The sequence below is a fragment of the Herpailurus yagouaroundi genome, unplaced genomic scaffold (assembly GCF_014898765.1).
Source record: "Herpailurus yagouaroundi ecotype Mexico unplaced genomic scaffold, PumYag 195, whole genome shotgun sequence".
NCBI classification, from domain to species: domain Eukaryota; kingdom Metazoa; phylum Chordata; class Mammalia; order Carnivora; family Felidae; genus Herpailurus; species Herpailurus yagouaroundi.
The window spans coordinates 13,938,029-13,965,913 of record NW_024412426.1 but is presented as its reverse complement, the minus strand read 5'-3'; the positions used below and the strand labels follow the sequence as shown (position 1 = coordinate 13,965,913).

The 27,885-nt window shown below is 37.3% G+C and overlaps 1 protein-coding gene across 4 annotated transcripts in view; it reads left to right on the top strand.

The window, feature by feature from the left end:
• TDRD5 (tudor domain containing 5) overlaps positions 1–27,885 on the top strand; it is a 108,408-nt gene that overhangs the window by 50,735 nt on the left and 29,788 nt on the right. For all 4 annotated transcript variants that reach the window (XM_040446634.1, XM_040446633.1, XM_040446631.1 and 1 more), the window contains 5 exons: positions 3,907–4,060; positions 13,164–13,372; positions 17,587–17,807; positions 22,897–23,109; positions 23,889–23,955. In XM_040446634.1, the coding sequence (XP_040302568.1) occupies positions 3,907–4,060; positions 13,164–13,372; positions 17,587–17,807; positions 22,897–23,109; positions 23,889–23,955 (864 nt within the window). The remainder of the gene's footprint in view (positions 1–3,906; positions 4,061–13,163; positions 13,373–17,586; positions 17,808–22,896; positions 23,110–23,888; positions 23,956–27,885) is intronic.

The window sequence follows — 27,885 nt, the reverse complement described above, 5'->3', positions numbered from 1 at the left end:
CTAGAAGAAAAGAGAGTAACATATTTCCTATACTCAAGGAAACAAAATGTAGGTCGAGGATTTTATAACTAGCAAAATTGACTTTGAACTATAGAAAGCCAATGAAGCTATTATCACCATGTAAGAATTTAAGAACTGTTGTTCTGATGAGCCCTTCTCAAGGAGTCTACCGGACAATGAACTTCAGATAACCAGAAATGTTGAGTGATACCAACAGAAGAATTAATCTGTGTTACTTATAAAACTAAGACCAAATGAGAGTTAGAAATGAGAGAATATATAATGGCTATATACTCTGACAATGTAGATAAAGAACAATTACACAAAATGGTAGAAAGAGAAGGGGTCAGCACAGGCAAAAAAGTTTGCTTTTATTAATGGTATTGATGTTAGTACTGTTACTCAATTTTGAGACTGTTGTGTATTGTATAGAGCATTGAATAATTATGGAATATATGGGATTAATTATGGGATAATTTTTATTGTGTACATAGTCTAGTTGCATATGCAGAATCTGGAATGTCTTGTCATTCCAGACTAGCAAGGAACCTTATTAATGACTAGGTTCACATCAGGATGGCTTAGGAATCCACTTGAGTTAGTTGAGGTTTCAATAATGATAATACTTGCAGTGTTTTTGAAACCCACCAAGTATGTTTAACTCTTTGAGTTGCTCTGATACTAAAAACTAATTGTTTATCTTGGAGGATGATAGAGTACCAATGTATTTTCTTGAAAAAAGATTAAAAGAAGGAGCCAATCACTTATCCCTGTTTTCCAAATAGTCTGGTATGACTGGGTAACCAAGCAGCAGATGAGTGGAGCATATCTCTATAAAATGTTCCAACTAAATAACAAAAAAGAATTGATACAATTTCACTCTACAATTTCTCTTAGTAAAATAGTGGATCTAGGCATTGACCAGGAATGGCTACTAACACCATGAAAAAAGAGACAGCTAGACGTTACATGCCTCTTCATAAATACAGCATCACTTACAGTCATGGAGCAGGAGTCTGACCAAGCCTTTGGATCTAGCTGTCAGTTTGCAGAAAATAGTGTTTGCACTATGAGTATGTCATCTGCAAAATCCACACAGTGAGGAAATAGGTTAATAGGAAATATACATATATTTGAAGGCATAAATATAAACTCTATGGAAGAAATAATATAGCTAAAATTGGAGATGGAAGAGAGAAATCAAGGAAAGTGGGAGTAGAAATACATCTTCTTCCTTGCTTATGGTTGGGAGTCTGTATCAACCTGGAGGCATAACAAAGAAATTAGGAAAAAATCTATCTGACATACCAATCAGTGGACAAAACCAACTTACTAAAACTGATTTTCAGAATCACAAAGCAAAACTCAATTTTTCATGTACTGATATGGAATTCTCTCTGTATTAACTGAAAGCAAAAATGGGCACAATAGATATATGTTGAAGCATGATGTGTATTCATGTTTTGACGATTTCTAGAAAGTTGCCTAAGAAACTGGTGATTTTGGTTTGTGCAAGAAACTGGTAATAATGGTTACCTCCAGGGAAGTGATCTCCTGGACCACTGAGGGTTGGGAGTGGGCCAGAGACTTAGTTTTTGCTGTACGTTTTTTTGAACCTTCTAAATATCATGTATTAAAAAAGTAATAAATTCCTTTCCATCCTAGTCTTGTATTTGACTGACTTGCATGTTCACAGTACTAGGTACTTACAGACAAGGTAAAGAAACCATTGAAGAGACTAATGAACATAAAAGGTAAAGAAGTCATAATATGTAATGTGCAAAGAAGTAGAGACATAAAGGTTGTGTGGGTGGCTTAGTCAAGTGTTGGACTTTTGATTTTGGCTCAGGTCATAATGTCATGGTTTGTGAGTTCAAGCCCTCTGTCAGGCTCTGTGCTGACAGTGCAGAGCCTGCTTGGGATTCTCTCTCTGCCCCTCCCCTGTGCACATACTCTCCCTCAAAATAAATAAACTTTAAAAAAAGTAGAGATACAGTGTCATTTACCATTACATGTCCCCTGTCTTCTACCAAGCCTTTCTCTCTTGGTATTTTCACGATTGGTTATAGAGGTGATATTAATGACCGTTTAAAACCATGACTTGGCTGATGCTGGGCCCTCATTTTTCAAGTGTTTTGGGAGAAGTCATAAAAGAGTAGAGTTGGGTCTCAGCATCCATCAACAAGAAGGTATACAGCTGTCCCATCCTCTATTGGAGGTCCATTCTTTTAGAGGGTTTGCTTTCTGTGTTTCTATTGATTTTTCCCTAAGGTTATTAAGTCAGAGAAAGTTTATTTCCTACCCGAAGTTGGAGGAACAGAAAAAGAACTATGAATAGCTCAACTGCTTTACCTTGGTTAGGGAGACAAAAGTTTGACAATTTGAACATTTTTTTCTCTTTTTTTTATTTTTATTTTTATTTTTATTTTTTTTAATTTTTTTTTCGACATTTATTTATTTTTGGGACAGAGAGAGACAGAGCATGAACGGGGGAGGGGCAGAGAGAGAGGGAGACACAGAATCCGAAACAGGCTCCAGGCTCTGAGCTGTCAGCCCAGAGCCCGATGCGGGGCTCGAACTCACGGACCGTGAGATCGTGACCTGGCTGAAGTCGGACGCTTAACCGACTGCGCCACCCAGGCGCCCCAATGAACATTTTTTTCTCTTTAGAGGGAGCCTGAGAATAGGGGAGAGAGAGGGAGAGGCAGAGGGAGGGTGTGCAGAACCCTGTGTGGTGCTCAAACTCATGAACCATGAGATCATTATCTGAGCTGAAATCAAGAGTCAGTTGCTCAATTGACTGAGCCACCCAGATGCTCCAAGAATTTGAACAATTTAATAGAAGATCTTACTAAAAAGGGCAAACTTCCAATTTACTGTGCAGTTTAAACCAAACATATTTAGTATATACCCTTTATATACATTTTTTTATTTGGTATAATTTTTTCCTAAGGCAAGAGAAACAATATTGTGGGTGATACACTGATACCTGCTTATTCATCTCAGCTTCTAGGGTGAAATCCTAGAATTTTAAGGAAATATTTTAAAATCATATTACTTTATTGCATGTTAAAAATGGTAGAGAATACTTTCAAAACTGAGAAATATCAATTTTTATTATGACTTTTGTATTTTGTGTACCCCCCCTTTATTCTTTTGCTTTATAATTAGACATTGTTAAGAACAGGAGGTAAAAAGTACCCTGATTTTCACTTCATTGTACCACATACTGTATTTATTTATAAAGTTTATTTATTTATTTTGAGAGAGACAGCAAGCAGAGGAAGGGAAGAGGGAGAGAGAGAATCCCAAGCAGGCTTCACACTGTCAGTGCAGAGCCCAACATGGGGCTCAAACTCATGAAACTGTTAGATCATGACCTGAGCCGTAATCAGGATTTAGAGGCTTAATTGACAGAGCCACCCAGGTGCCCCACCATATACTTTAAAAGGAGGTTGAAACTGGCCTGGAAGCTTTATGTTGTAGGTCTCTAGGTTTGGATTATACCTATATGGAAACAAGCCTTTAATACCTGAGATTGCTGACCCTTACAAATTTAGTTTGACTAAACCAAAATTAAAAAAAAAATTTTTTTTTCTTAATGTTTTTATTTATTTTTGAGACAGAGACAGAGCATGAGCAGGGGAGGGGCAGAGAGAGAGGGAGACACAGAATCCGAAGCAGGCTCCAGGCTCTGAGCCATCAGCACAGACCCCGATGCAGGGCTCGAACTCACAGACTGTGAGATCATGACCTGAGCCGAAGTCGGATGCTCAACCGACTGAGCTACCCAGGCGCCCCTGACTAAACCAAAATTAAGACATTGTTTTAATTTGTGTATGTATCTGTATATATTGTATTCCATTTATCTAATGTTTTATGTTATTTTTGTTTCTTTTGTGACAGATAATCTTTAAAGAGCAACTTTCACCAAAAAAATTGGGCTTCTTAAATGTGACAGAACTCGTTGGAGCTCTTAGTGACATTCTGCGTGTTGAGTTCAGGGAAGGAGAACAAGACTTACTGGTGTTTGATGCTGATATGAAGCCACTCCCACCTGGTGAGTTGAATCACAATATGATGCAAACCTGATTTTTTCTTTTTAAATTGAAGTATAGTTAACATCCATTTATATTAGTTTCAGGGGTACAACATAGTGTTTTGACAATTTCATACATTTTGCTGTGCTCACCATGATGAGTGTAGTTACTATCTGTCACTATACAATATTATCACAATATTATTGGCTATATTCCCTATGCTGTATATTTCATTTCTGTGACTTATGTATTTTATAACTGGAGGTTTGTACACCTCTTAATACCCATCACCCGTTTTGCTCCTCCCCTGTTATCCTCCCCTCTGGCAACTACCAGTTCTCTGTATTTATGATTCTGTTTCCATTTTTGTTTGTTTTGGTGTTTAGATTCCACATATAAATGAAATCATGCAGTATTTGTCTTTCTCTGTCTGACTTGTTTTACTTAGCCTAATATCCTCTAGGTTCATCCCTGTTGTCACAAATGGCAAGATTTCGTTCTTTTTATAGCTGAGTAATATTCCATTGTATATATACTACATCTTTATCCATTCATCTATCGATGGACACTTAGGTTGCTTACATAACTTGGCAACTGTAAATAATACTGCAGTAAAGATAGGGTTGCATATGTCTTTTAAAAAAATTTTTTTTTAACATTTATTCATCTTTGAGAGACAGAGAGAGACAGAGCATGAACGGGGGGAGGAGCAGAGAGAGAGGGAGGCACAGAATCCAAAGCAGGCTTCAGGCTCTGAGCTGTCAGCACAGAGCCTGATATGGGGCTCGAACTCACAAACCGCGAGATCATAACTTGAGCCAAAGTCGGAGGTTCAACTGACTGAGCCACCCAGGTGCCCCACATATATCTTTTTTAATTAGTGTTTTCATTTTTTTTTGGGGGGGGGCAAATAACCCAGTAGTGGAATACTGGATCATATGTTATTTTTATTTTTCATTTTTTTAAGGTAACTTTACAGTGTTTTTCACAGTGGTTGCACCAATTTACATTCACACCAACAGTGCACAAGGGTTCTCTCTTCTCCACATCCTTGCCAACACTTGTCTATTTCTTGTCTTGATATTAGCCATTCTGAAAGGCATAAGGTGATTTCTTACTGTGGTTTTGGTTTTGCATTTCTCTGATGATTACTGACGTTCAACATCTTTTTATGTGTCTGTTGGCTACCTGTATGTTGCCTTTGGAAAAATGTCTATTAAGATCTTCTGCCCAGGGGCGCCTGGGTGGCGCAGTCGGTTAAGCGTCCGACTTCAGGCAGGTCACGATCTTGCGGTCCGGGAGTTCGAGCCCCGCGTCAGGCTCTGGGCTGATGGCTCAGAGCCTGGAGCCTGTTTCCGATTCTGTGTCTCCCTCTCTCTCTGCCCCTCCCCCGTTCATGCTCTGTCTCTCGCTGTTCCAAAAATAAATAAACGTTGAAAAAAAAATTAAAAAAAAAAAAGATCTTCTGCCCATTTTTTTTGGATTCTGTGTTTTCTTGGTATTGGATTGTAGAAGTTCTCTATGTATTTTGGGTATGAATCCCTTATTGGATATATCATTTGCAAATGTATTCTCCCATCCAGGAGATTGCCTTATTGTTTTGCTGATAGTTTCCTTTGTTGTGCAAAAGGTTTTAGTTTGATGTAGTCCCAATATTTTATTTGTGCTTTTGTTTCCCTTGTCTGAGAAAACATATTCATAACTACATTGCTAAGGCTGATGTCCAAGAGATTACTGCATATGTTTTCTTTGAGGAGCTTTATGGCTTCAGGTCTCATATTTAGGTGTTTAATCTGTCTTGAGTTTATTTTTGTGTTTGGTGTAAGTGGTCCATTTTCATTCTTTTGCACGAAGAGACTGTCTTTTCCCCATTGTATATTGTTACCTCCTATGTCATAGATTAATTGACCATGTAAGCATGGGTTTATTTCTAGGCTCTCTCTTCTATTGCTCTGTGTGTCTGTTTTTGTGCCAGTACCATACTCTTGATTACCATAGCTTTGTGGTATGTCTTGAAATCTGGGATTGTGATACCTCTGGGTTTGTTCTTTTTCAAGATTGCTTTGGCTATTTAGAGTCTTTTGTAGTTATGCATAAATTTTAGAATTGTTTGTTTAGTTCTGTGAAAAGTCCTATTGGTATTTTGATGAGAGTTGGATTGAATTTGTAGATTGCTTTGGGTAGTATGGATGTTTTAACAATATTGGTTCTTCTAATTCATGAGGATGGTATATCTTTTCATTTGTGTCATCTTCATTTTCTTTCATCAGTGTTTTATAGTTTTCACAGTACAGAACTTTCACTTGGTTAAATTTATTCCAAGGTATTCTGTTCTTTTTGGTGTAGTTGTAAATGGGACCATTTTCTTAATTTGTTTCAGCTTACTTCATTATGGTATAGAAATGCAACAGATTTCTGTATATTAATTTTGTATCCTGCAACTTTACTGAATTCATTTATTCTAATAGATTTTTGGTGGAGTTTTAAAGGTGTATATATAGTATCATGTCATCTGTGAGTGGAGACAGTTATATTTCTTCATAATCAATTTGGATGCCTTTTTCTTTTCTGATTGCTGTAGCTGGGACTTCCAGTACTATGTTAAATAAAAATGACAAGAGTAGACATTCTTCTTTTGTTCCTGAGAGGAAATCTTTCAGTTTTTCACCATTGATTTTGATGTTAGCTGTGGGTTTGTCATATATGGCCTTTATTATATTGAATTATGTCCCTCTATATACACTTTGTTGAGAATTTATCATGAACAGATGTCAGATTTTGTCAAATGCTTTTTCTGCATCTGTTGAGATGACCATATGGTTTTTATCTCTTCATTTTGTTAATGTGATAAATAAAGTTGATTAATTTGTGGATATTGAAACACTCTTCCATTCCTGGAGTAAATCCCACCACTTGATTGTGGTGAATGATCCTTTTAATATATTGTTGAATTTGGTTTGCTAATATTTTGTTGAGGATTTTTGCATTGTATGTTCATCAGGGATATTAACCTGTAGTTTTCTCACTCTCTCCCCCCGCCCCCCCCCCACACTTTCTGTCTGTCTTTCTGTCTTTTTTGTAATGTCTTTGGTTTTGGTTTCAGAGCAATGCTTGCTCATTGAATGAATATGGAAGCTCTCCTTCGTCTTTTAATTTTGGCACAGTTCGAAAGAGTGGCTGTTAATTATTTAAATGTTTGATAGACTTCACCTGTGAAGCCATCCAGTCCTGGATTTTCATTTGTTGGGAGTTTTTTGATTACCTATTCAATTCTGTTACTAATAATTGGTCTGTTGATATATTCTGTTTCTTTCTGATTTAGTTAATTCATCCATTTCTTCTAATGGTCCATTGGTTGTCCAATTTGTTGGTATATAATTTTTTTGTAGTGTTCTCTTATAATCCTTTGTATTTCTGTGATGTTGGTTGTTTTGTGTTTCATTCTGATGTTATTTGTTTGAAACCTCTTTTTTTCCCTTGGTGAATCTGGCTAAAGATTTATCAATTTTGTTTCTCTTTTCAAAGAACCAGCTCTTGGTTTCATTATTATTTTTTTTTAATGTTTATTTATTTTTGAGACAGAGACAGAGCATGAATGGGGAGGGTCAGAGAGAGAGGGAGACACAGAATCTGAAACATGCTCCAGGCTCTGAGCTGTCAGCATAGAGCCCGACGCGGGGCTTGAACTCACAAACCGTGAGATCATGACCTGAGGCAAAGTCAGAGACTTAACCGACTGAGCCACCCAGGCCCCCCTTGCTTTCATTATTCATCTACTCTGTTACTTTTTAGTCTCCATTTCATTTATTTCTGTTCTCATCTTCGTTATTTCCTTCCTCTTACTAACTTTGGGCATTGTTTATTCTTTTCCTAGTTCCTTAAGATGTAAGAATAATTGTTTACTTGAAATTTTTCTTGTTTCTTGAGATAGGGCCGTATCCCTATAAACTTCCCTCTTAAAGCTGCTTTTGCTACATCCCAAAGATTTTGGACCATTATATTTTCATTTTCTTTAAAAAAAAAATTTTTTTTTTTAACGTTTATTCATTTTTGAGACAGAGAGAGACAGAGCATGAATGGGGAAAGGTCAGAGAGAGAGGGAGACACAGAATCTGAAACAGGCTCCAGGCTCTGAGGTGTCAGCACAGAACCCGACGTGGGGCTTGAACTCACGGACCGCGAGATCCTGACCTGAGCCGAAGTCGGACGCCCAACCGACTGAGCCACTCAGGCGCCCCATTATATTTTCATTTTCATTTGTCTTTTTTTTTATTTCCTATTTAATTACTTCATTGATTTTTTTGGTTAATAGCATGTTGTTTGGCCTCCATGTTTTGGTGTTTTTTGCAGTCTTGCTTGTAGTTGATTTCCAGTTTCACACTGTTGTGTTTGGAAAAGATGCTTTGTATGATTTCAGTTTTCTTAAATTTATTGAGTCTTGTTGTGTGGCTTAACGTGATAGAGAGAAGGAAAAAACTTGAAAAGAATGTATATTCTGTTTTTGGATGGAATGTTCTGTATATATTAAGTCTATCTGGTTTAATGTGTTGTTCAAAGCCATTGCTTCCTTATTGATTTTGTGTTTGAATGATCTGATCATTGATGTAAGTGAGCTGATAAAGTCCCCTACTATTACTGTGTTAATATCAGTTTCTCCCTTTGTGTCTTTTCATATTTGCTTATTTAGGTGCTTCTGTGTTGGGTGTGTAGATACTTACAGTGGCTCTGTTTTCTTGTTGGATTGATCTTTTTAACATTATACACTGCCCTTATTTGTCTCATTACAATCTTTATTTTAAAGTCCATTTTATCTGATGTATTGCTACACTGGCTTTAAAAAAATTTTTTTTTTTTTTTTTTTTTTTGCTTCCATTTGCATGGTATAAGTTTTTCCAGGTCTTCACTTTCAGTCTGCATGTCTTTAGGCTTGGAGTGAGTCTCTTATGGGCAGCTATAGATGCCTTTTTTTTTTTTTTTTTTAAATTCCTTCAGTCCCCCTTGTCTTTTGGAGCAGTTAGTGCATTTACATTTAAAGTAATTATTGGTTAAGTATGTACTTACTGCCATTTTGTTTTTGTTTTCTGGTTGTTTTTATAGTTTTCTGTTTTTCTTCTCTATCTCTCCTTGTGATGACCTCCTTCAGTGTTATGCTTGGATTCCTTTCTCCTTATTTTTTGTGTATCTGGTAGAGGTTTTTGTTTAGTGATTACCATGAGGCTCATATATAACATCCTGTGTATGTAGCAGTCTATTTTATATTTTTAGTTGATGGTAAGTTTGAACACATTCTAAAAATAGACATTTTTGTTTTGTGTATATCATATTTTGTATCTTTTTATTTCATGAGGCCCTTAACTAATTTTTTAGATAACATCGACTTTACTACTTCTGTCTTTTAACCTTCATACTAGTTTTATAAGAGATTGATTTACTACTCTCTGTTTGCTTTTACTTGTGAACTTTTTTCTTTTTATAATTTTCTTCTCATTATGGTCTTTTCCTTTCCACTTAAAGAAGTCTCTTGAACATTGCTTGTAAGTCTGTTTTGGTGATGATGAACTTTTGTTTGCTGGGAAACTAGTTATTAAATTCTGAATGATAACCTTGTTGGGCAGAATATTCTTTGTTACTGTTTTTTTTTTTTTCCTTTCATCAGTTTGAATATACCATGCCATTCCCATCAGAGCTGATACTCCTATGGGGTTTCCCTTGTACATGACTTGTTGCTTTTCTTTTGCTACTTTTTAGATTTTCTCTTTATCTTTAATTTTTGACATTTTAACTAATGTGGACCTCTTTGTGTCCTTGTTTGGGGTTCTCTGTGATTCCTGGACTTGGATGTCTGTTTTCTTCTCCAGGTCAAGGAAGTTTGCAGCTATTATTTTTTCAAGTTATTTTTCTGTGCGCCTGTGTGTGTGCTGTCTCTCTCTGTCTCTCTCTCTCTTTGGGACCCCTATAATATGAATGTTAGAATGCTGGATATTGTCCAAGAGATCTCTTAAACTTATCTGAGTTCTCTTAAACTTATCCTCATTTGAAAAAACATTTTTCTGTTTAGTGTGGGTGCTTTCTATTACTGTTTTCCATATCACTGATCCATTCTTCTGCATCCTCTGATATGCTGTTGATTCCCTCTAGAGTATTTTGCATTTCATTTACTGTATTCTTCAGCTCTGATTGGCTCTTTTTTATATTATCTGTTTGTTGAAGTTTCACTGAGTTTATGCACTCTTCTCTGAAGTCAGGTGAGCATCTTTATGATCATTATCTTGAATTTCTAAGATAGTTTGCTTATCTCCATTTTGTTGAGTTCTTTTTTGAGGTTTTGTCTTGTTCTTTGATTTGAAGTATGTTATTCTGTCTCATTTTATTTGACGCTCTGTGTTTTCCTATGAATTAGGTGGAACAACTACTTCTAGACTTGAAGGAATTGCCTTATGCGGAACATCCTCTGTGTAGACTGTGTGTGTGTGGCAGCTTTGGCTGGCTGGCTTAATCTTTAGCAGGTACAGGCTGGGTGTCCCATGGCACTTTGTGCTGGGACTACCCTGGTGGTATGGCTGGAGCTGAAGCAGGTACACACCAGGGGATCCTGGTGCTCTTCATACAGGGGGTATTCTGGAGGGACAGTTGGAGCTGAAATGAGTGTGGGTTGGGAGTTCCCAGAGTGCTCTGCATAGTGGGTGCTCCGGTGAGTTGTCTGTAGCTGAAGTGGGTATGGGCCTGGAGTATGCTGGGAGATGCTAACCTGATTTTTAATTGTCTTTGTAAGGACAAGGAAAATAAAGCATGATTATGTAATATTCTTTATTGTAAGCATATGAACCAGACAGATTACACATTAGCCTTGAAAACATTTTGTATATGATGACCTTTCTGGTGATACTTATTGTAATAAGGCTAATCGGTATTATTAAAGACCATCTGTCTGACTTTTTAAAATATACTTTCTTCATTATCCAGATTTTTCTATAACTTTGAAGAAACCAGTTTTCTGAAACAGTGATCTGATAGGGAAGTGCTAGATCAGCGGTTGTTAACTCTGGCTGTGTATCAGAAAGCTTTTAAGAAATACAAGGACATTTTTGATAAATGGGTGTGCATTGGAACCTAGCACATGTATTTGTTTTTTAAACAAACTTTTTCAAACCTAAAACTAAAAATTATCTTAGGTTTACAGAAAAGTTGCAAAGGTATTATAGATTCTCTTGTGCCTTTCATCCATCTAATATTAACATCTTACATTAATTACTATGATACATTTATCAAAACTAAGAAATTAATTCTGATATATTATTATTAGCTAAACTGTAGATTTTATTTAGGTTTTACCAGCTTTCTCACAATTGTTCTTTTTCTGTTTCTGGATCTACTTCAGGATACCACACTGCATTTAAGGCACTTGATTTTTGTTTTTTTTGGGTTTTTCTTTTGAAATTTTTATTGAGAGTATTGTAGGCTTATATACCGTTAAAAACTAATACAGGGAGGTTCCGTGTATTCTTTATTTTGTTCCCTCAGTGGTAACATGTTGCCAAATTATAGTAGTGTAAGGTACAGTTGACTCTTAAATAACATGGGTTTGAGTTGCATAGGTCTACTTATATGTGGATTTTTTATGGTAAAATCAGTATAATATTGTAAATGTAATTTCTCTTCCTTATGATTTTCTTAACATTTTCTTTTCTCTGGCTTACTTTATTCTAAGAATGGGCATTGAGGAGGGCACCTGTTGCGATGAGCACTGGGTGTTGTATGGAAACCAATTTGAAAATAAATTTCATAGTAAAAAAATAAACTGTAATGGAGGGAAAAAAGAATATAGTATATAATACATACATAAAATATATGTTAATCAACTATTTATATTATCAGTAAGGCTTCTGGTCAGCAGTAGGCTCTAGTAGTTAAATTTTGGGGGAATCAAAAGTTATATGCGATTTTTGACTGCATTGGGGGTTGATGCCCCTAAATGCTGCAGTGTTCAGGGTCAACTGTCCTTGTATTTTTATAAGCTTCTAAAAGTGGTTTTGATGGATCGCAACTTTTTTCCAGAATATCAATGTATCTTTGATATAAACATACCCACTTTGTTGATTTTTCTGATTAAAATAACATGAGTTATAAATAATGTGTAAATAACTCATGTTATTTTAATAAGTTGAAAGTGAATATTTCCCATCATTTTACTTCCCTGAAAAGAATCTGTTAGAATTTTTATTGGTCTTTGAGGTTTTTTTCAATGAATAGGTAAGCATACGTAGATTTTTAAAAAAATTATAAAAGCAATATTTGTTTAAAAATTCCAGTAAGGTAGATTGGTAACTAGTAATTATTTTAATAGGTCTTTTTCTGGACCTCTTGTATAATACCATAGTTATTTATTACATGTAGAATTTTCTTGCATAAGATAGTGTTCTGTATATATAGAAGTTCTTTTTATACTTCGTATGTTATGGGATGTTTTTCCATATCAGCATATGTAAGTTTATTTCATCCTTTTTAACTACATATAATTCTTTTATGTGACTGTATTATAATTGATTTAGTCTCCTGTTGACAGACATATAGAGTGTATTTATTTTTTGTCATTATAAAAGATACAGTGATAAACATTCTTGTACCTCCATCTTTGTGCACTTACTAGTTTTTCTGTAGGAGCCACTATGGTTTTAGGTCTATCTGGGTCTGTTTTAAGGTGTCAGTCTCTTAAAATCATCATACACATGTAAATTTGAACACAATATGTGATTGATTTGGTAATCCCCTAAAAATTAAGGCATTATATTATGGGATATTCAGTAGTCACATTAGTACATTAAGTAACTATGCATATTCACTGCGAAAGTTGAGCAGGAAGTAAATTGAAATCAAGATATTGAAAAACAAAACCTTTAACCAAAGTTCAAGAAACTTGCCCTTTCCCTGCCAATGTAAGTAATTTAAGATTTGTTCCCATCTAGAACTTCATTTCGTTTCTCCATACTGAAAGGTCTATAAAGTTAGGTTCGTATCTCTCATTTGTCATTATTTGCCCAGTGCCTGGGCCATAGAATGTGCTTTGTAACAGTTAGACAAATTACTATAATGGCTATCCACAGGCTACTCTGTTGATTTTTTCAGATGAACCCATTTCATCAGTCAAAAATTCATGTTTAGTTCAATCAGATAAGAAAATAGAAGTCAAAGCTTGTGTCTCCAGCCCCCCTAGAAATTCACTGTCTACTGCTGCTATCAAGGAGACTGCCTGGGATTGTCTTCCTAAAAACCCTAAAGAGCCAGAAAAGAAGATTTGCAAAAAGCCTAATCTGGTGGTAAAGCCTTTACAGCTGGTGAGTAGGTGTAAAGACTTTGTACACTGGAGATCAGCATTATGGAAAGTAACTAAATGAATATATACTTTTTAATGTTTTATTTATTTTTGAGAAAGAGAGAAAGTGGGGGAGGGGCAGAAAGAGAGGACAGAGGATCTGAAGTGGGCTCTGTGCTGACAGCAAAGAGCCTAATGGGCTCAAACTCACTAACCATGAGATCATGACCTGAGCTGAAGTTAGACACTTAAGTGACTGAACCACACAGGCACCCCTAAATGAGTATTTCCTTACATCAAAATTCTATTCAGGAAAATCTTGTCTCAAGATGCATGATTTTTTAGAAGAGAGCAGAGTTTTGGTCTGAAATCACCTTATACGGCATTTATTCTTGTTTTCGATCTTTTGTATAACTAACTTTCAACTCTCATTTTAAACTTTTCAGATCGGTTTGAAGATTTGCCAGTTTTCTCAGGATGATAAAGCCAATGGTCTGTCCATGTTTTTGAAAATGTGGGCTGGAAAACCCTTAAGGGCTTCAGAGGGAAGATTTGAGGAGCTTTGTTTTAGCTATATGTCTCAATAATTGCTGCACATTGCCCCTGCTCGTGTACTCAATTATAGGGTGTATTTATTTTTTATTTTTCATTACGTTTCCACACACAATTTTCCTTTTTTGTGTTCTCATCTTCTGTTATTTATTTTGTTGTTATTAAGGAATTAATTGCTTACACTTCTTCTATCGTCTGTAACTGGCTTCTTTCATGGAAGGAAAACATTTTGTTTCAAGAGACTGCTACATATTTCATAGAGGGTGAGAGAAAAGTCTAAAGGAAAATAATAGATTTTAGAATGAAAATGTTTGAGAAACCCTATTTAGGGGCGCCTGGGTGGCGCAGTTGGTTGAGCGTCCGACTTCGGCCAGGTCACGATCTCGCCGTCCATGAGTTCGAGCCCCGCGTCAGGCTCTGGGCTGATGGCTCAGAGCCTGGAGCCTGTTTCCGATTCTGTGTCTCCCTCTCTCTCTGCCCCTCCCCCGTTCATGCTCTGTCTCTCTCTGTCCCAAAAATAAAAATTAAAAAAAAAAAAAAAACGTTGAAAAAAAAGAAACCCTATTTAAAACAATTTTGGGGGGGGGGGGAATGCAAGCTGGTGCAGCCACCTTGGAAAACAGTATGAAGGGTCCTCAAAAAACTGAAAATAGAACTACCCTATGACCCAGCAATTGCCCTACTAGGTATTTATCCAAGGGATACAGATATGCTGTTTCGAAGGGACACATGCACCCCAATGTTTACAGCAGCACTATCAACAATAGCCAAAGCATGGAAAGAGCCCAAGTGTCCATCGATGGATGAGTGGATAAAGAAGACATGGTGTGTGTGTGTGTGTGTGTGTGTGTTACTCGGCAATCAAAAACAATGAGATCTTGCCATTTGCAACTACGTGGATGGAACTGGAGGATGTTATGCCAAGTGAAATTAGTCAGAGAAAGACAAAAATCTTATGACTTCACTCATATGAGGACTTTAAGAGACAAAACAGATGAACATAAGGGAAGGGAAACAATATAAAAACAGGGAAGGGGGACAAAACAGAAGAGACTCATAAATATGGAGAACAAACTGAGGGTTACTGGAGGGGTTGTGGGGGGGGATGGGCTAATTGGTAAGGGGCACTAAGGAATCTACTGAAATCGTTGTACTATATGCTAACTGATTTGGATGTAAATTTTAAAATATAAAATTAAAAAATATAAAAATAATTTTTTTTTAAGTTTTTGAGAGAAAGTGCAGGTGAGCATGTGAATGGGGGAGGATCAGAGAGAGCAGGCGAGGGAGAATCCCAAGCAGCTTCCACACTCAGATCTGAGCCCAATGTGGGCCTCCATCCCACAGCTGTGAGATCATGACCTGAGCCGAAATGAAGACTTGGACACTCAACCTCCTGAGCCACCCAGGTGCCCTGAGAAACTATTGTTGATTGGAAGATTAGTGTGAAATTTATTCTTTAAAGTTACCTTTGTTGGTAGGGTTGGGTAGGAAGACTGTCTTCGTTTAGCCTGAATATTTAAAGTACTATATTTTCAATTTTGAATGGGGCAGTTGTATAACGTACTTTTGACTTTTAATTTCATAAGGCAGTTTTCACATATTAATGTAGGTAAGGATCACCTAGGGATTTTTTTTTAATTTTTTAAATTTACATCCAAGTTAGTTAGCATGTAGTGCAACAATGATTTCAGGGGTAGATTCTTTAATGCCCCTTACCCATTTTGCCCATCCCCTCTCCCATAATCCCTCCAGTAACCCTCTGTTCTCTTTATTTAAGAGTCTCTTATGTTTTGTTCCCTCCATGTTTTTATATTATTTTTGCTTCCCTTCCCTTGTGTTCATCTGTTCTGTGTGTTAAAGTCCTCATATGAGTAAAGTCATATGGTATTTGTCTTTCTCTGACTAATTTCACTTAGCATAATAACTTCTAGTTCCATCCACATATTGTAAATGGCAAGATTTAATTCTTTTTGGTTGGCGAGTAGTACTCCGTGTGTGTGTGTGTGTGTGTGTGTGTGTGTGTGTGTGTGTGTGTGTATACCACATCTTCTTTATCCATTCATTCATCGGTGGACATTTGGGCTCTTTCCATAATTTGGCTATTGTTGATAGTGCTGCTACAAACATTGGGGTGCATGTGTCCCTTTGAAACAGCATACCTGTATCCTTGGATAAATACCTAGTAGGGCAATTGCTGGGTCGTAGGATAGTTCTAGTTTTAATTTTTTGAAGAACCTCCAAACTGTTTTCCAGAGTGGCTGCACCAGTTTGTATTCGCACCAGCAGTGCAGAAGAGATCCTTTCTCCACATCCTCTCCAACATCTGTTGTTGCCTGAGTTGTTAATGTTAGCCATTCTGACTGGTGTAAGGTCTCATTGTGGTTTTGATTTGTATTTCCCTGATGATGAGTGATGTGGAGCATTTTTTCATGTGTCAGTTGGCCATCTGGATGTCTTCTTTAGGGAAGTGTCTATTCAGGTCTTCTGCCCATTTCTTCACTTGATTATTTGTTTTCTTGGGTGTTGAGTTTGATAAGTTCTTTATAGATTTTGGATACTAACCCTTTATCTGATGTGTTGTTTGCAAGTATCTTCTCCTGTTCTGTAGGTTACCTTTTAGTTTTGCTGATTGTTTCCTTTGCTGTGCAGAAGCTTTTTATTTTGATGAGGTCCCAATTGTTCATTTATTGCTTTTGTTTCCCTTGCCTCTGGAGACGTGTTGAGTAAGAAGTTGCTGTGGCCAAGAACAAAGAGGTTTTTGCCTGCTTTCTCCTCAAGGATTTTGATGGCTTCCTGTCTTACATTTTGGTCTTTCATCCATTTTGAGTTTATTTTCGTGCATGGTGTAAGAAAGTGGTCCAGGTTCATTCTTCTGCATATCGCTATCCAGTTTTCCCAGCACCACTTGCTGAAGAGACTGTCTTTATTCCATTGGATATTCTTTCTCCTTTGTCAAAGATTAGTTGGCCATATGTTTGTGGATCCATTTCTGGGTTCCCTGTTCTGTTCCATTGATCTGAGTGTCTGTTTTTGTGCCATTACCATACTGTTTTGATGATAGGGAATTTTGTTTTTTTAAGTTTCGAGATAGCACTAGCTGGGGAGAGGGACAGAGGGAGAGAGAGAGAAATCTCAGGCAGGCTCCACGCTCAATATGAGACTCAATGTCATGAACCATGAGATATGACCTGGGCCGAAATCTGGGGTCAGACACTCAACTGACTGAGCCACCCAGTACCCTCTAGGGAATTTTTTTTTTAAATTTTTTTTTTAACGTTTATTTATTTTTGAGACAGAGAGAGACAGAGCATGAATGGGGGAGGGTCAGAGAGAGGGAGACATAGAATCTGAAACAGGCTCCAGGCTCTGAGCTGTCAGCACAGAGCCCGACGCGGGGCTCGAACTCACGGACCATGAGATCACGACCTGAGCCGAAGTCGGCTGCTTAACCGACTGAGCCACCCAGGCGCCCCTCTAGGGAATTTTTTTAATACATAATTATGGGTCCCACTTCTAGGTATTCTGAATTAGTAAGTCTGGAATAAGCCTAAGAAGCTTTGTTTTTATAATTTCCCAGGTGATTCTGATAAAGATGACTCATGAAATATACTTAGGGAAATGTCATCATAGAGTTTGAAATTTCACCCAAAGATTTCTTTTATTTCTTTTTTTAACTTGTAGCAAGTGGAAGTTGATAAGTCACAGCTCAGCCTGGCAATTGCAAACCATGATATCCCACCAGATGCTGTACGGGACAAGAAATTATGCAGACTGCCACCATTAGATACCAGTACCCTTGTGGGGGTCTTTGTGGAGTATATCATCTCTCCTAGTCAATTCTACATCCGAATCTATAGCAGGGATTCATCAGAGTTACTTGAAGACATGATGATTGAAATGCGGTAGGAATCTGTTGTTTTCAATGTATTTTTCATGTATCTCATTCTAAATCAGTACTTGTCAGCATTTTGGTTTTAGAGCTTTTAGCAGTTAAGGACTTGAGAGCTTTTGTTTACTGATATTTATCTTAGAAATTAAAACTGCAGCATGTAAGAAAATTTTGTTTAAAAAAACAGCCCATTTGTGTGGATATAAATAACATATTTCTATGAACAGTAACTACTTTCTGGAAATTAGAATAGTGACATTATTTTACATTTTTGCTGATCTCTTTATTATCTGTCTTAATAGGGGAAAGTTTGATTTTAATGTCTGCTTTCATCTTTAATGTCTTGAGCTTCGTTGTTTTGATTGTAGTGTATGAAAACATCTGGTCACACAGATACATAGTTGTGAAGAGGAGTATTTTCTTTCTTTTGCCAAAAAAACCTATTTTTATTTTAGAGAGCATGTGAGTGGGGATGAAGGGCAGAGGGGGAGAGAGAGAATCTTGAGCAGGCTCCATGCTCAGTCATGGAGCCTGATGTGGGATTTAATCCCATAACCCTGGGATCATGACCCGAGCCAAAATGAAAAGTTGGATGCTCAACCGACTGAGCCACCCAGGCACCCCTCTTTTCAAATTTTTATTTTAATTTTAGTTAGTTAAACATACAGTGTAATATTGGTTTCAGGAGTAGAATTCACTGATTCATCACTTACATACAACACCCAGTGCTCATCACAATTGCCCTCCTTAATACCCATCCCCCATCTAGCCAATCCCCCACCCATTTCCCTCCATTAACCCTCAGTTTGTTCTCTGTATTCAAGAGTCTCTTGTGGTTTCTCTCTGTTTTTCTCCCTTCCCATGTGATCATCTGTTTCTTAAATTCCATATATGAGTGAAATCATAAGGTGTTTGTCTTTCTGTGACTGTCTTATTTTGTTTAGTGTAATACATTTTTGCTCCATCCACATTATTGAAAATGGCAAGATTTCATTCTTTTTGTGGATGAATTATATTCCATTGCATATATATACCACATCTTCTTTATCCATTCATCAGTCAGTGGACATTTGGGCTCTCTCCATAGTTTGGCTGTTGTTAATAATGCTGCTATAAACGTCAGAGTGCATATACTTCCTTGAATCTGTATTTTTGTATCCTTTGGGTAAATACGTAGTAGTGCAAGTTCTGGATCATAAGGTAGTTCTATTTTTAACTTTCTGAGGAACCTCCATACTGTTTTCCAAAGTGGCTGCACCAGTTTGCATTCCCACCTACACTGCAAGACGGTTCCCCTTTGTCCTCATGGGAAAAGGAGTATTTTAGTAGCCTTTTTAGAAATTTGTGAATAATCTTTGATATTTAAGGAAATTTGTGAACATTCCAAAAGTTGACAAGTGGTAGTTTCTTAAAGATTGGTTGCAATGTGGAATTTGAACTTTTCATATGCTGCTGTTAAAATTCATTGGTCTTCCTTTGTACTTTGAACAGATTCAGGTTTGGTTATGCTGTTTCAGGTTCCAGTGCAAAATTAAAATGCAAGTCTCCAAGTTGTAAAATTATTAAGTATTTCAAGACAGCAATAGCAGAACATTAAAGCAAGCATAAGGCACTCAGTGTAACCAGCCCTGAAAACATCTTTTACCTTCATGTATAATTTCAAAACATCATGCATTGGAAAATACTGGTTCACTGAGTTATGTAGGTCTTCCAAATGTTGACACATTTCATCACACAGTATAAAAAATCACATTCTTTTCATCAGAGAAGTATTACGTATTAGGAAGCTGTCAAACTTGTGGTGGATGCAACATTTCCAGAATCTAAATTTTCACTCGAAAGTCTTGAATTTTAACATTGATGATAAATACTGTCAGTGTTTTTCTTGAAGTGACGGGTTCACTTCATTTTTGAGAAAATGTGCATCAGATACTCAAGTCTGAATAAACATAGTTTGATAGTAGTCATTTCAAGCAAAAATGATGTTCCATGAAAAAAATGTCTAGTTCCTCTTCCAAGTAAAAATGTTCCACAAAAACAGCTAGTTCAGTTCTCAGATGCATAATTGCTTTTCTTAAGACAACTTGAGCAGTGTTTTATGTGTCTATTACTTCCTTTTTTGTCACATAGAATATTGAAAAGATGGTCACTCAGTGGTTGAGATTTAATATACTTAATTTTTATTGGTTTATGAAGGACATTCTTATGTGACATTGGCCTCTTTTTTTTTTCTTCTTCTTTGTCTTTTATTGTGAGTGCATGGCGGTGACAAGTGACTGCTAGTAAAGTTTGGTGACACTGCCTTGATTTGGCTAAGGCACCTTGCTTTTACACCTTCATTACAAATGTTAATGCAGTGAAAAGGGCAAATAACTATTTTCATAGTAACACTAAAATATTAAATTAGTCTTGACCTTATGGACTTGTTAAAAGGGCATCACGGTCCTGGGAGTTTGTGAACTGCACTTGGAGAACGACTACTCTAGTTAATCTCTTTTATCTGCCGAAATATCATGTCTTTCTCAGTAAAACACCCTGTAAAATGTGTACATTTGCAGTCACTTTAGATTTATTCATGAACAACAGTGTCTGATTTTTACATTGATGTCGTATATAAGAATAATGTATTTATTTATCCAAGAGCATTCCATCTTTTAGTCTAATTTTACTGCATTATCAACTCCTCTCACCCAAGAACACTTGGTATAATGTAAGTCACATAATAAACACTTAGTAAAAATATTATATATTCCATTCCAGTATGCCTGTAAGATTTAGTACATGTTTTAAAGCACACGTACTGGCTCTATGGCCTTGAAGTTACTTTTAACTCTGGGCCTAGTCTCCTTATCTCCAAAGTAGGGGTAGTGCTCATACCTGCCTCACAGAGTTGGGAAGATTCAAGCACTTAGAATGGAGTCTAGCTCACCTGTTGGCTGCTGTTGTTACTAATACCACATCTGCTGTGTGCTTGGGATTTGGGCATGAGCAGTATGAGGAGAAGACAGACATGGTCTTTGCCTTTGTGAACACCACAATTATCTGGGGATACAGAGAGCGGATAAGTGGGGTACTGCATGAGGCAGTAATTCTGCCTGTTGAAGGTGGAAAAAAGCTTCACAAAAGGAGATGTTTGAGCTAGGCTTAAAAAACAAGTAAGAATTTGCCAGTCAAAAAGGTGTGAGTGGGTATGTGTGGATCCAATCGCTGGCACCAAGGCCACTGTTGACAACAGAGTAGCGTGGTGTTCTGGGAGCAACAAATAGGGGAGTGAAGCACCACTGCATGAGGTTGGGTGACAGTGACTGAATGTGAAACTGGAATACTGGGGAAGAGCTGGAGTATGAACACCATGGGCGGGACTTCTGACTTATTCTGTAGACAGTGTGGAGCCTCTGAAGGTTTAAGAAGGTAAGGGCATCAACAGGTTTGTATTTTAGCAAGATAACTCTCGTTGCAGTGTGGAAGATGGGTGAGTGAACAGGAGAGCATCCATTAATATGCTAATCTTGGTAAGAGAGTGAGAGTTGAAAGAAATTGGAAAAAATTTGGGGAAGTAGTTGTCAGGTCTTGGTGACAAGAATGGGTTTGAGAAGGATGAGGGAGAAAAGGAGAATATGAAACCTGTGTTGACTTTAGAGATTGAGTAGGTTTGAGCCGGGGCTAGAAGTTTACACCTGGTGCGTCTAAGGTGACCATGGAGTAGTGAATTGACAATGTTGAGTGGACAGTAATAGTTAGGATTAGGTTTAGCCACTGCTACAGAGACATAACTTAGCCTAAGACATAGTAGCTTAAAAAAGATAAAAATTTATTTCTTCTTCCCATAGTAGTCCATATGTAAGCAGTAAAGGTGGATAAGGTAGCTCCCTGGTGTTAGGGACACAAGTGTTTTCTGTCTTGCTGTCCCAGACAGTGTGTTGCCCCATCTACATGGTCCAGCATGTAGCGCGCCATCACATCCATGAGATCCTCATTTCAGCCAGTGGGAAGGAGAATGAGAAGAAGGTAGGTGGTTGGAGATGTGCCGTTTTCTTTGAAAGACATGAGCTGGAATTTCTATACTTTTACTTGTTTTAATTGTGGTAAAATACACATAAAATTTACCATCCTAATCATGCACACTTTTTCTCACATCTCATTGCTCAGGACTTAGTATTCACATCTAGATGCTAAGGAGTCTGGGAAGTCTGAATGGCTATATACTCAGTTAAAATTTGGGATTCTATTAGGAGAATGAAAATTGGGGAACAACTAGCATCTTCTCTGTACAGCTGGAAATAAAGTTTTAAAGTTCCGAAGTGATTCAGAGTTTAAAGATCAAGATGGAGAATCATCGTTTTATTTGTAGTGGTATAAAGATATGAAAATGGATGAGATGGTGTACAGAAAGAATAGTAATAGTTAATGGGTACTTAACTGTATTTGGACTCTGTGCTTAGCATTCATCTATTTTTGCTAAGGTTTTATTGTCCTCTCCATGCTCAACAAGTAAACTGAAGCACAGAAAGATAAAGTCACACAGCTAGTAAATGATGGAGTCACGATTTGAGCTCATGTGACTGGGTTCAAAGCCTGAGCTCTTATTATTTTATACTTCCTAAATGTAAGATCCCAGAGAACCTAAACTTTAAAGGCAATTAGAGAGCCAATATTATTGACAGAGAAGAAGTAGGAGAAAATAGTGTCTTGGAAACTAAGTAGGATAGAGTTTGAAAGAGGATAGGATCAGGGTCATGTTGCAGAGAAAGAAGTATATCGAAAGCTGGCAAGACAGGCTATTGGATTTGGGAATTAAGGGGCCATTGGTGTCTTAAAAATGTCTGTTTTAGGAAGTGCTGAGGAATAAAGTTGGATTGCATTTTGTTCAGAGAATATGAGATAAAATGAGTGTATAACTTTCCATGTGAAGAAGTTTATTGATGAAGAGAAGGGATTTGGAAAAGAAAGAGGAAAATAAAATTAGTTGGTATTAATAAGCATTAACCAATCAGAAAAAGGAGGATTTTTTTTTCTTGCTTTTTGCCAAGACTTTCTTGGTCTTGATGCATCAAATGATATTTTCTCCCTCTTTGAAATTCCTGTTTTATGGAATTCTACAGGCGCTGCTATTCCAATCAGCTGGTTTCTGATCGATATGCCATGCCGGAGTATTTTATCCAGCCGGGACATCTCTGTTGTGTCAGGATTTCTGAGGATAAGTGGTGGTATCGGGTCATTATCCATCAAGTCCTCGGGAAACAGGAAGTTGAAGTATTCTACCCAGACTTTGGAAATATTGGAACTGTTCAGAAGTCCTCCCTAAGGTTTCTCAAGTGAGTTAACAAATCTGGTTAAATTATTACTAAGTTTTGAATCATAATGCTCATAATGCTAAAGCTGCATGGGGTTAAGATTGGTCTTTTCTCTTGCCTTCCTTTCTTCCATCCCTCTTTTCTTTTTTTTTTTTTTTAGTGCAAATGAACTTGGCATATGGTCCCTTAGTTTCACGTTGGGATTATAATCTTTTAGGTCTTCTTTCACATGACTGAATCTGAATGGACCATGAAACTCTAAAAAACAATCTCTTATTAAGAAAATGATTCTTGGGGCGCCTGGGTGGCGCAGTCGGTTAAGCGTCCGACTTCAGCCAGGTCACGATCTCGCGGTCCGTGAGTTCGAGCCCCGCGTCGGGCTCTGGGCTGATGGCTCAGAGCCTGGAGCCTGTTTCTGATTCTGTGTCTCCCTCTCTCTCTGCCCCTCCCCCGTTCATGCTCTGTCTCTCTCTGTCCCAAAAATAAATAAACGTTGAAAAAAAAATTAAAAAAAAAAAAAAAAGAAAATGATTCTTGGGGTGATGCTAAGAATTGCATTTATATAGCATGAAGGTTGGTCTGTTCCTACCTATATTTTAATTGCATGGGTTTCAAGGACTATGATGTTTAAAATTTTTATTACTTAGAATGCTTTAAAGTGTAAGGCATTAATTTAAAGATGCATGAGTAAAATAGTCTGAAGTGCTGTAAACAGCTAAAATCAAGAGTGGATTAGAGATTCCATAAAATGCAGTTTTAAAACATGATGGAATATTGGGGTTTGTGATCATCTCTTGCAGGTGCTGCTACACAAAGCTCCCGGCTCAGGCCATTCCTTGTTCCTTGGCTTGGGTGAGACCAGTACAGGTATGCTTGTTCCCATTTAATCAGCAAACATTTGGTGCTGAGAACAGTCTGAGGGTCTCAGGATACAAAAACAAAACCTGGAATGGGCCCTAAAAGAAATCGTTGTAGATAGTCTGGAAGATGGACATGGAGCCAGAAGTCAGTCCTGTGCTGTGTCACATTCGCTGTAGGGATATTTAATAGTGTGTGCCAGGGGTGCCTGGGTGGCTCAGTCACTTAAGTGTCCAGCTTCGGCTTAGGTCATGATCTAGCAGTTTGTGAGTTTGAGCCTCACGTTGGGCTCAGCTCAGAGCCTGGAGCCTGCTTCAGATTCTGTCTCCTCCTCTGTCTGCCCCTCCCATGCTTATGCTCTCTTTGTCTCTCAATAATAAATAAACGTTAAAAAAAAAAAAAAGCATGTGCCAGATGTGCAAAGAGAGGACTGTGCTTACATCTCTGTTGAGTCTGGTCAGGGATGACCCTGTGGTAGAGTGGAACTTTGAAGGAAGAGTAGGACTATTACTGGACACAAAAGGAAGAACATTCCAGACAAAGGGAAAAGTAACATAAAACATCTCGAATTTGAGAAATGTTAAGTGGCTCTGCCTCTGTGGCGGCACGTGAGCTGGAGTTGATGGACGGCAAGCCATGCCAGAGAAATAGGGCCCTGTGGTGGGGATCCGTATCCATGTTCAGGAGTCTACACGTTGTCCTGTAGATATGGGGGAGCAACTAAAGGGCGTACCTCAGGAACTGCTGTACTCAGTTATGTGGGGTTTTTTTTGAAGAATTCTCTAGTAATGTAGTTGCGCGAGATGAGTGGGATGAAGCAGGAGGCGTCTTCATCCACAGAGATAACATTTGTTTATGTAATTAAGATTATCGTGCACCTGACTTTGTGTTTTTCCCTCAGAACTCTTAAATACATGTGGCATACACACTTATTACACCACATTTGTTTACCTTATCATTTGCTTACATGTACATGCATTATTCCTTAAAACTTTTTTTTTTATCTGGAAAACGCAGTAAAAGGAAAGAAAAAGAAGAAAACATGACCTGTTATTCTACCATTCAGACACATTCAGTTTAGAAATTTGATGTGTGTTCCTTTCAATTTAGTTTATTGGATATTGGGGGGGTCAGGGTTTTTGTAGGGTTTCCAGGGTTACATAAAATAGTAATCATATTCTTCACTCAGCATTATTATAGCATAAATTTATGTGTTGCCATACCCATAGTTCTCAATTTTCATAGATTCACAGTAATCTCTTAGGTAAGTGTCTATCATAGGTTAACTGTCCCTTTATTGTTAGACATTCAATCTGTTTTGATGTTATTGTGAATAATGTATGCAGTTACGATTTTTGTGCAAGTCAGTATTCAGGATTGTTTTTCTAGGGTGCATGTTAGCCTTGACCAGGCTTCTCTTTACTACTACCAGGAAGCTCAGGGCTAAATTTGTGACCCACTTGTAGGTAGTGGTCATTATTCTCATATTATTCAGATGGCTTCCATTTTTGTTTCTCTTTTTGTTTTCTTATTTCCTTCTTGAAATTCTTCTGACCTTAGGGCTTTTGCCAGTTCTGATCATTGGAATAGCTTGTTCAAAGAACTCTCATGGGTGGTTCCTTTTTGTCATTCAGATTTAAGCTCAGATGTTATTTCCCCAAGAAGGACTTCCTTGACCATGGTGCCAATTGAAAGTACACATTTCCACTTCGTTGTCACTTTATCTTTATAATACCGTCGGGTATGATCTTAATTATTTGTTCATATACACAGGGTAAGCTCCTGAGATGAGGGGCATTGTCTCTTTACCACTGTACCTCTGATGCTTAGATGAATGGTTGTTTTATGGTAGGTGCTTAATAATGTTTATAACTAAGTGAATGACTCTCACTGTATTTCTGCATCTTTTTCCTGGTTTCAAAAATAGTAAATGCATTTGGTAATGGCAGAGTAGCAATAGAGTAGCATGGTGGGATGACTACTCCCGTAGACAAAATCCAAAGCAGGCAGAGAAGCAGAAATCTATCCTTGGAGGTCAAGCTGCAGTAGGTAAGATCAGGAAATTTTCAGCTTCTATCCTGGGGTCACTCCCCAGTCCATAGCCTTGCTGGCTTGAAGAGTTAGAAGACATCATTTGGGACTGGCTGAAGCTGAGAGTTAAGGGAGAAGTGCTTGAAGGGAGGGAGCCACAGAATGGGTGTTCCAAAATCAGTGCATGCAGTCTGCCCAAATCCTTAGTTGATTACTAAACTCTGTTGGTGCTAGGAGAACCTAGTGGCCCTGGTGAAAAATCACTGGCTTACCTATTCTTTCTTTTTCTCACCCTGCATGCATCATTTGGAAGTTTTTAAATAATTCCATTAAGTAACACACTATATTATTTTAGGGATTCCTCTAGGACATAAACACATCTGTATGTAAAGATGCAAGAACATTAGAACACTTTCTTCTTTAACCTCCTCTGCTGATCTGTTTTTGTTGTATAATTATTGTTATTGTTTTTAACCCCTCAACAAATTGACCACATAAAATAACGTGCATTTAGATTTAGTCATGTATTTCTCAGTTTCTTGGCTCTTTGTTCTCACCACTCAAACCCTACGGGAACATTTTGCTTGTATTTAAACTGTATCCTTTAAGATTTCATTTTGTGAGGGTTTCCTGATGGCAAACTTAGTTATGTTTACCTGGAAACATAACTTTGCACTTAATTTTGGAAGATACATTCACTAGGTGTAGAATTTTAGGTTGGCAGGTAATACATTTACTGAATTGAAGATCTCATCACAGTGGCTTCTGGTCTCCCTTACCTTATTGGAGAGGTCAGTAGTCGGTCTGATGGATGTTCCTTTGAAGGCAGTGTCCTTTTTGTCTGTAGCTCTTTGTAACATTTCCTGTTGGTTGCTTGTAGTTTCAGTGTTAGTATCTTTATGTGTGAATTTATTCTTATTTATCCTACTTTGTTGGTTCATTGAATTCCATTTTATCCGTGCTTTGTTACTTTTTATTAAATCTGGCAAATTCCCAGCCATTATCTCTTCAGTTATTTATTGTCTTTCCCATTATTCATATTTATATTCCATCTGTCTCTGTTTTTACGTCTGCTTTTCCAGGACCACAATTGAACGTATGTTAAACTTTCTCAGTTTATCTTCTGTATTTTTTAACCTCTCTTCTGTATTTTACATATTTCTGTCTTTCCATGTTGCATTCTGGGTATTTTTTTCCCAAATTATCTTCCACTTTACTGATTTACTCTTTAATTCTACCAAATCTGCTACTGAATCAACCTATTGGGTTTTAAGTTTTGGTTATTGTGTTGTTACTTTCTAAAAGTTCTCTTTGACCTGTAATTTTGCTAGATAAATTTTTATAGATTGCTGATACTTGCAAAAGCTTTCAAATCTTTTTTGTTTTTGCTTGAAGTGTAGTAAGTCTAGTTGTTTATAATTGTCTGGGAAATCAAATATCTAAAGTTTTTGAAGGTTTATGTTGTTCCTCCTTGTTCTTACTTGTGATTTGTTGTTTCTTTGTGTGCCTTTTATCTTTGCCTGCATACTTTTCATTGTCTTTGAAAAATTATTTGTAAGAATGTTTGAATAATATGGGCTGAGACTGCCTACCTCTAGAGAGATCTGCATTGTTCCTACCAGGTGCCTAGGAATACTACCAGTCTGGAATCACCTTAATTTAGATGAACAACTTGAGGATTTGTGTACTGTCCAGGTGATGTGAAAATTGAACTGCAAATCCATGTGAAGGCTAGTTTATTTCTTTTCCTTTTTAAGGTAAAATAGTTCCCACTTTGCCTTTAATTTTGTCCTGGTAATAATGTTACTCTTTTTTTTTTTTTAATTTTTTTTCAACGTTTATTTATTTTTGGGACAGAGAGAGACAGAGCATGAACGGGGGAGGAGCAGAGAGAGAGGGAGACACAGA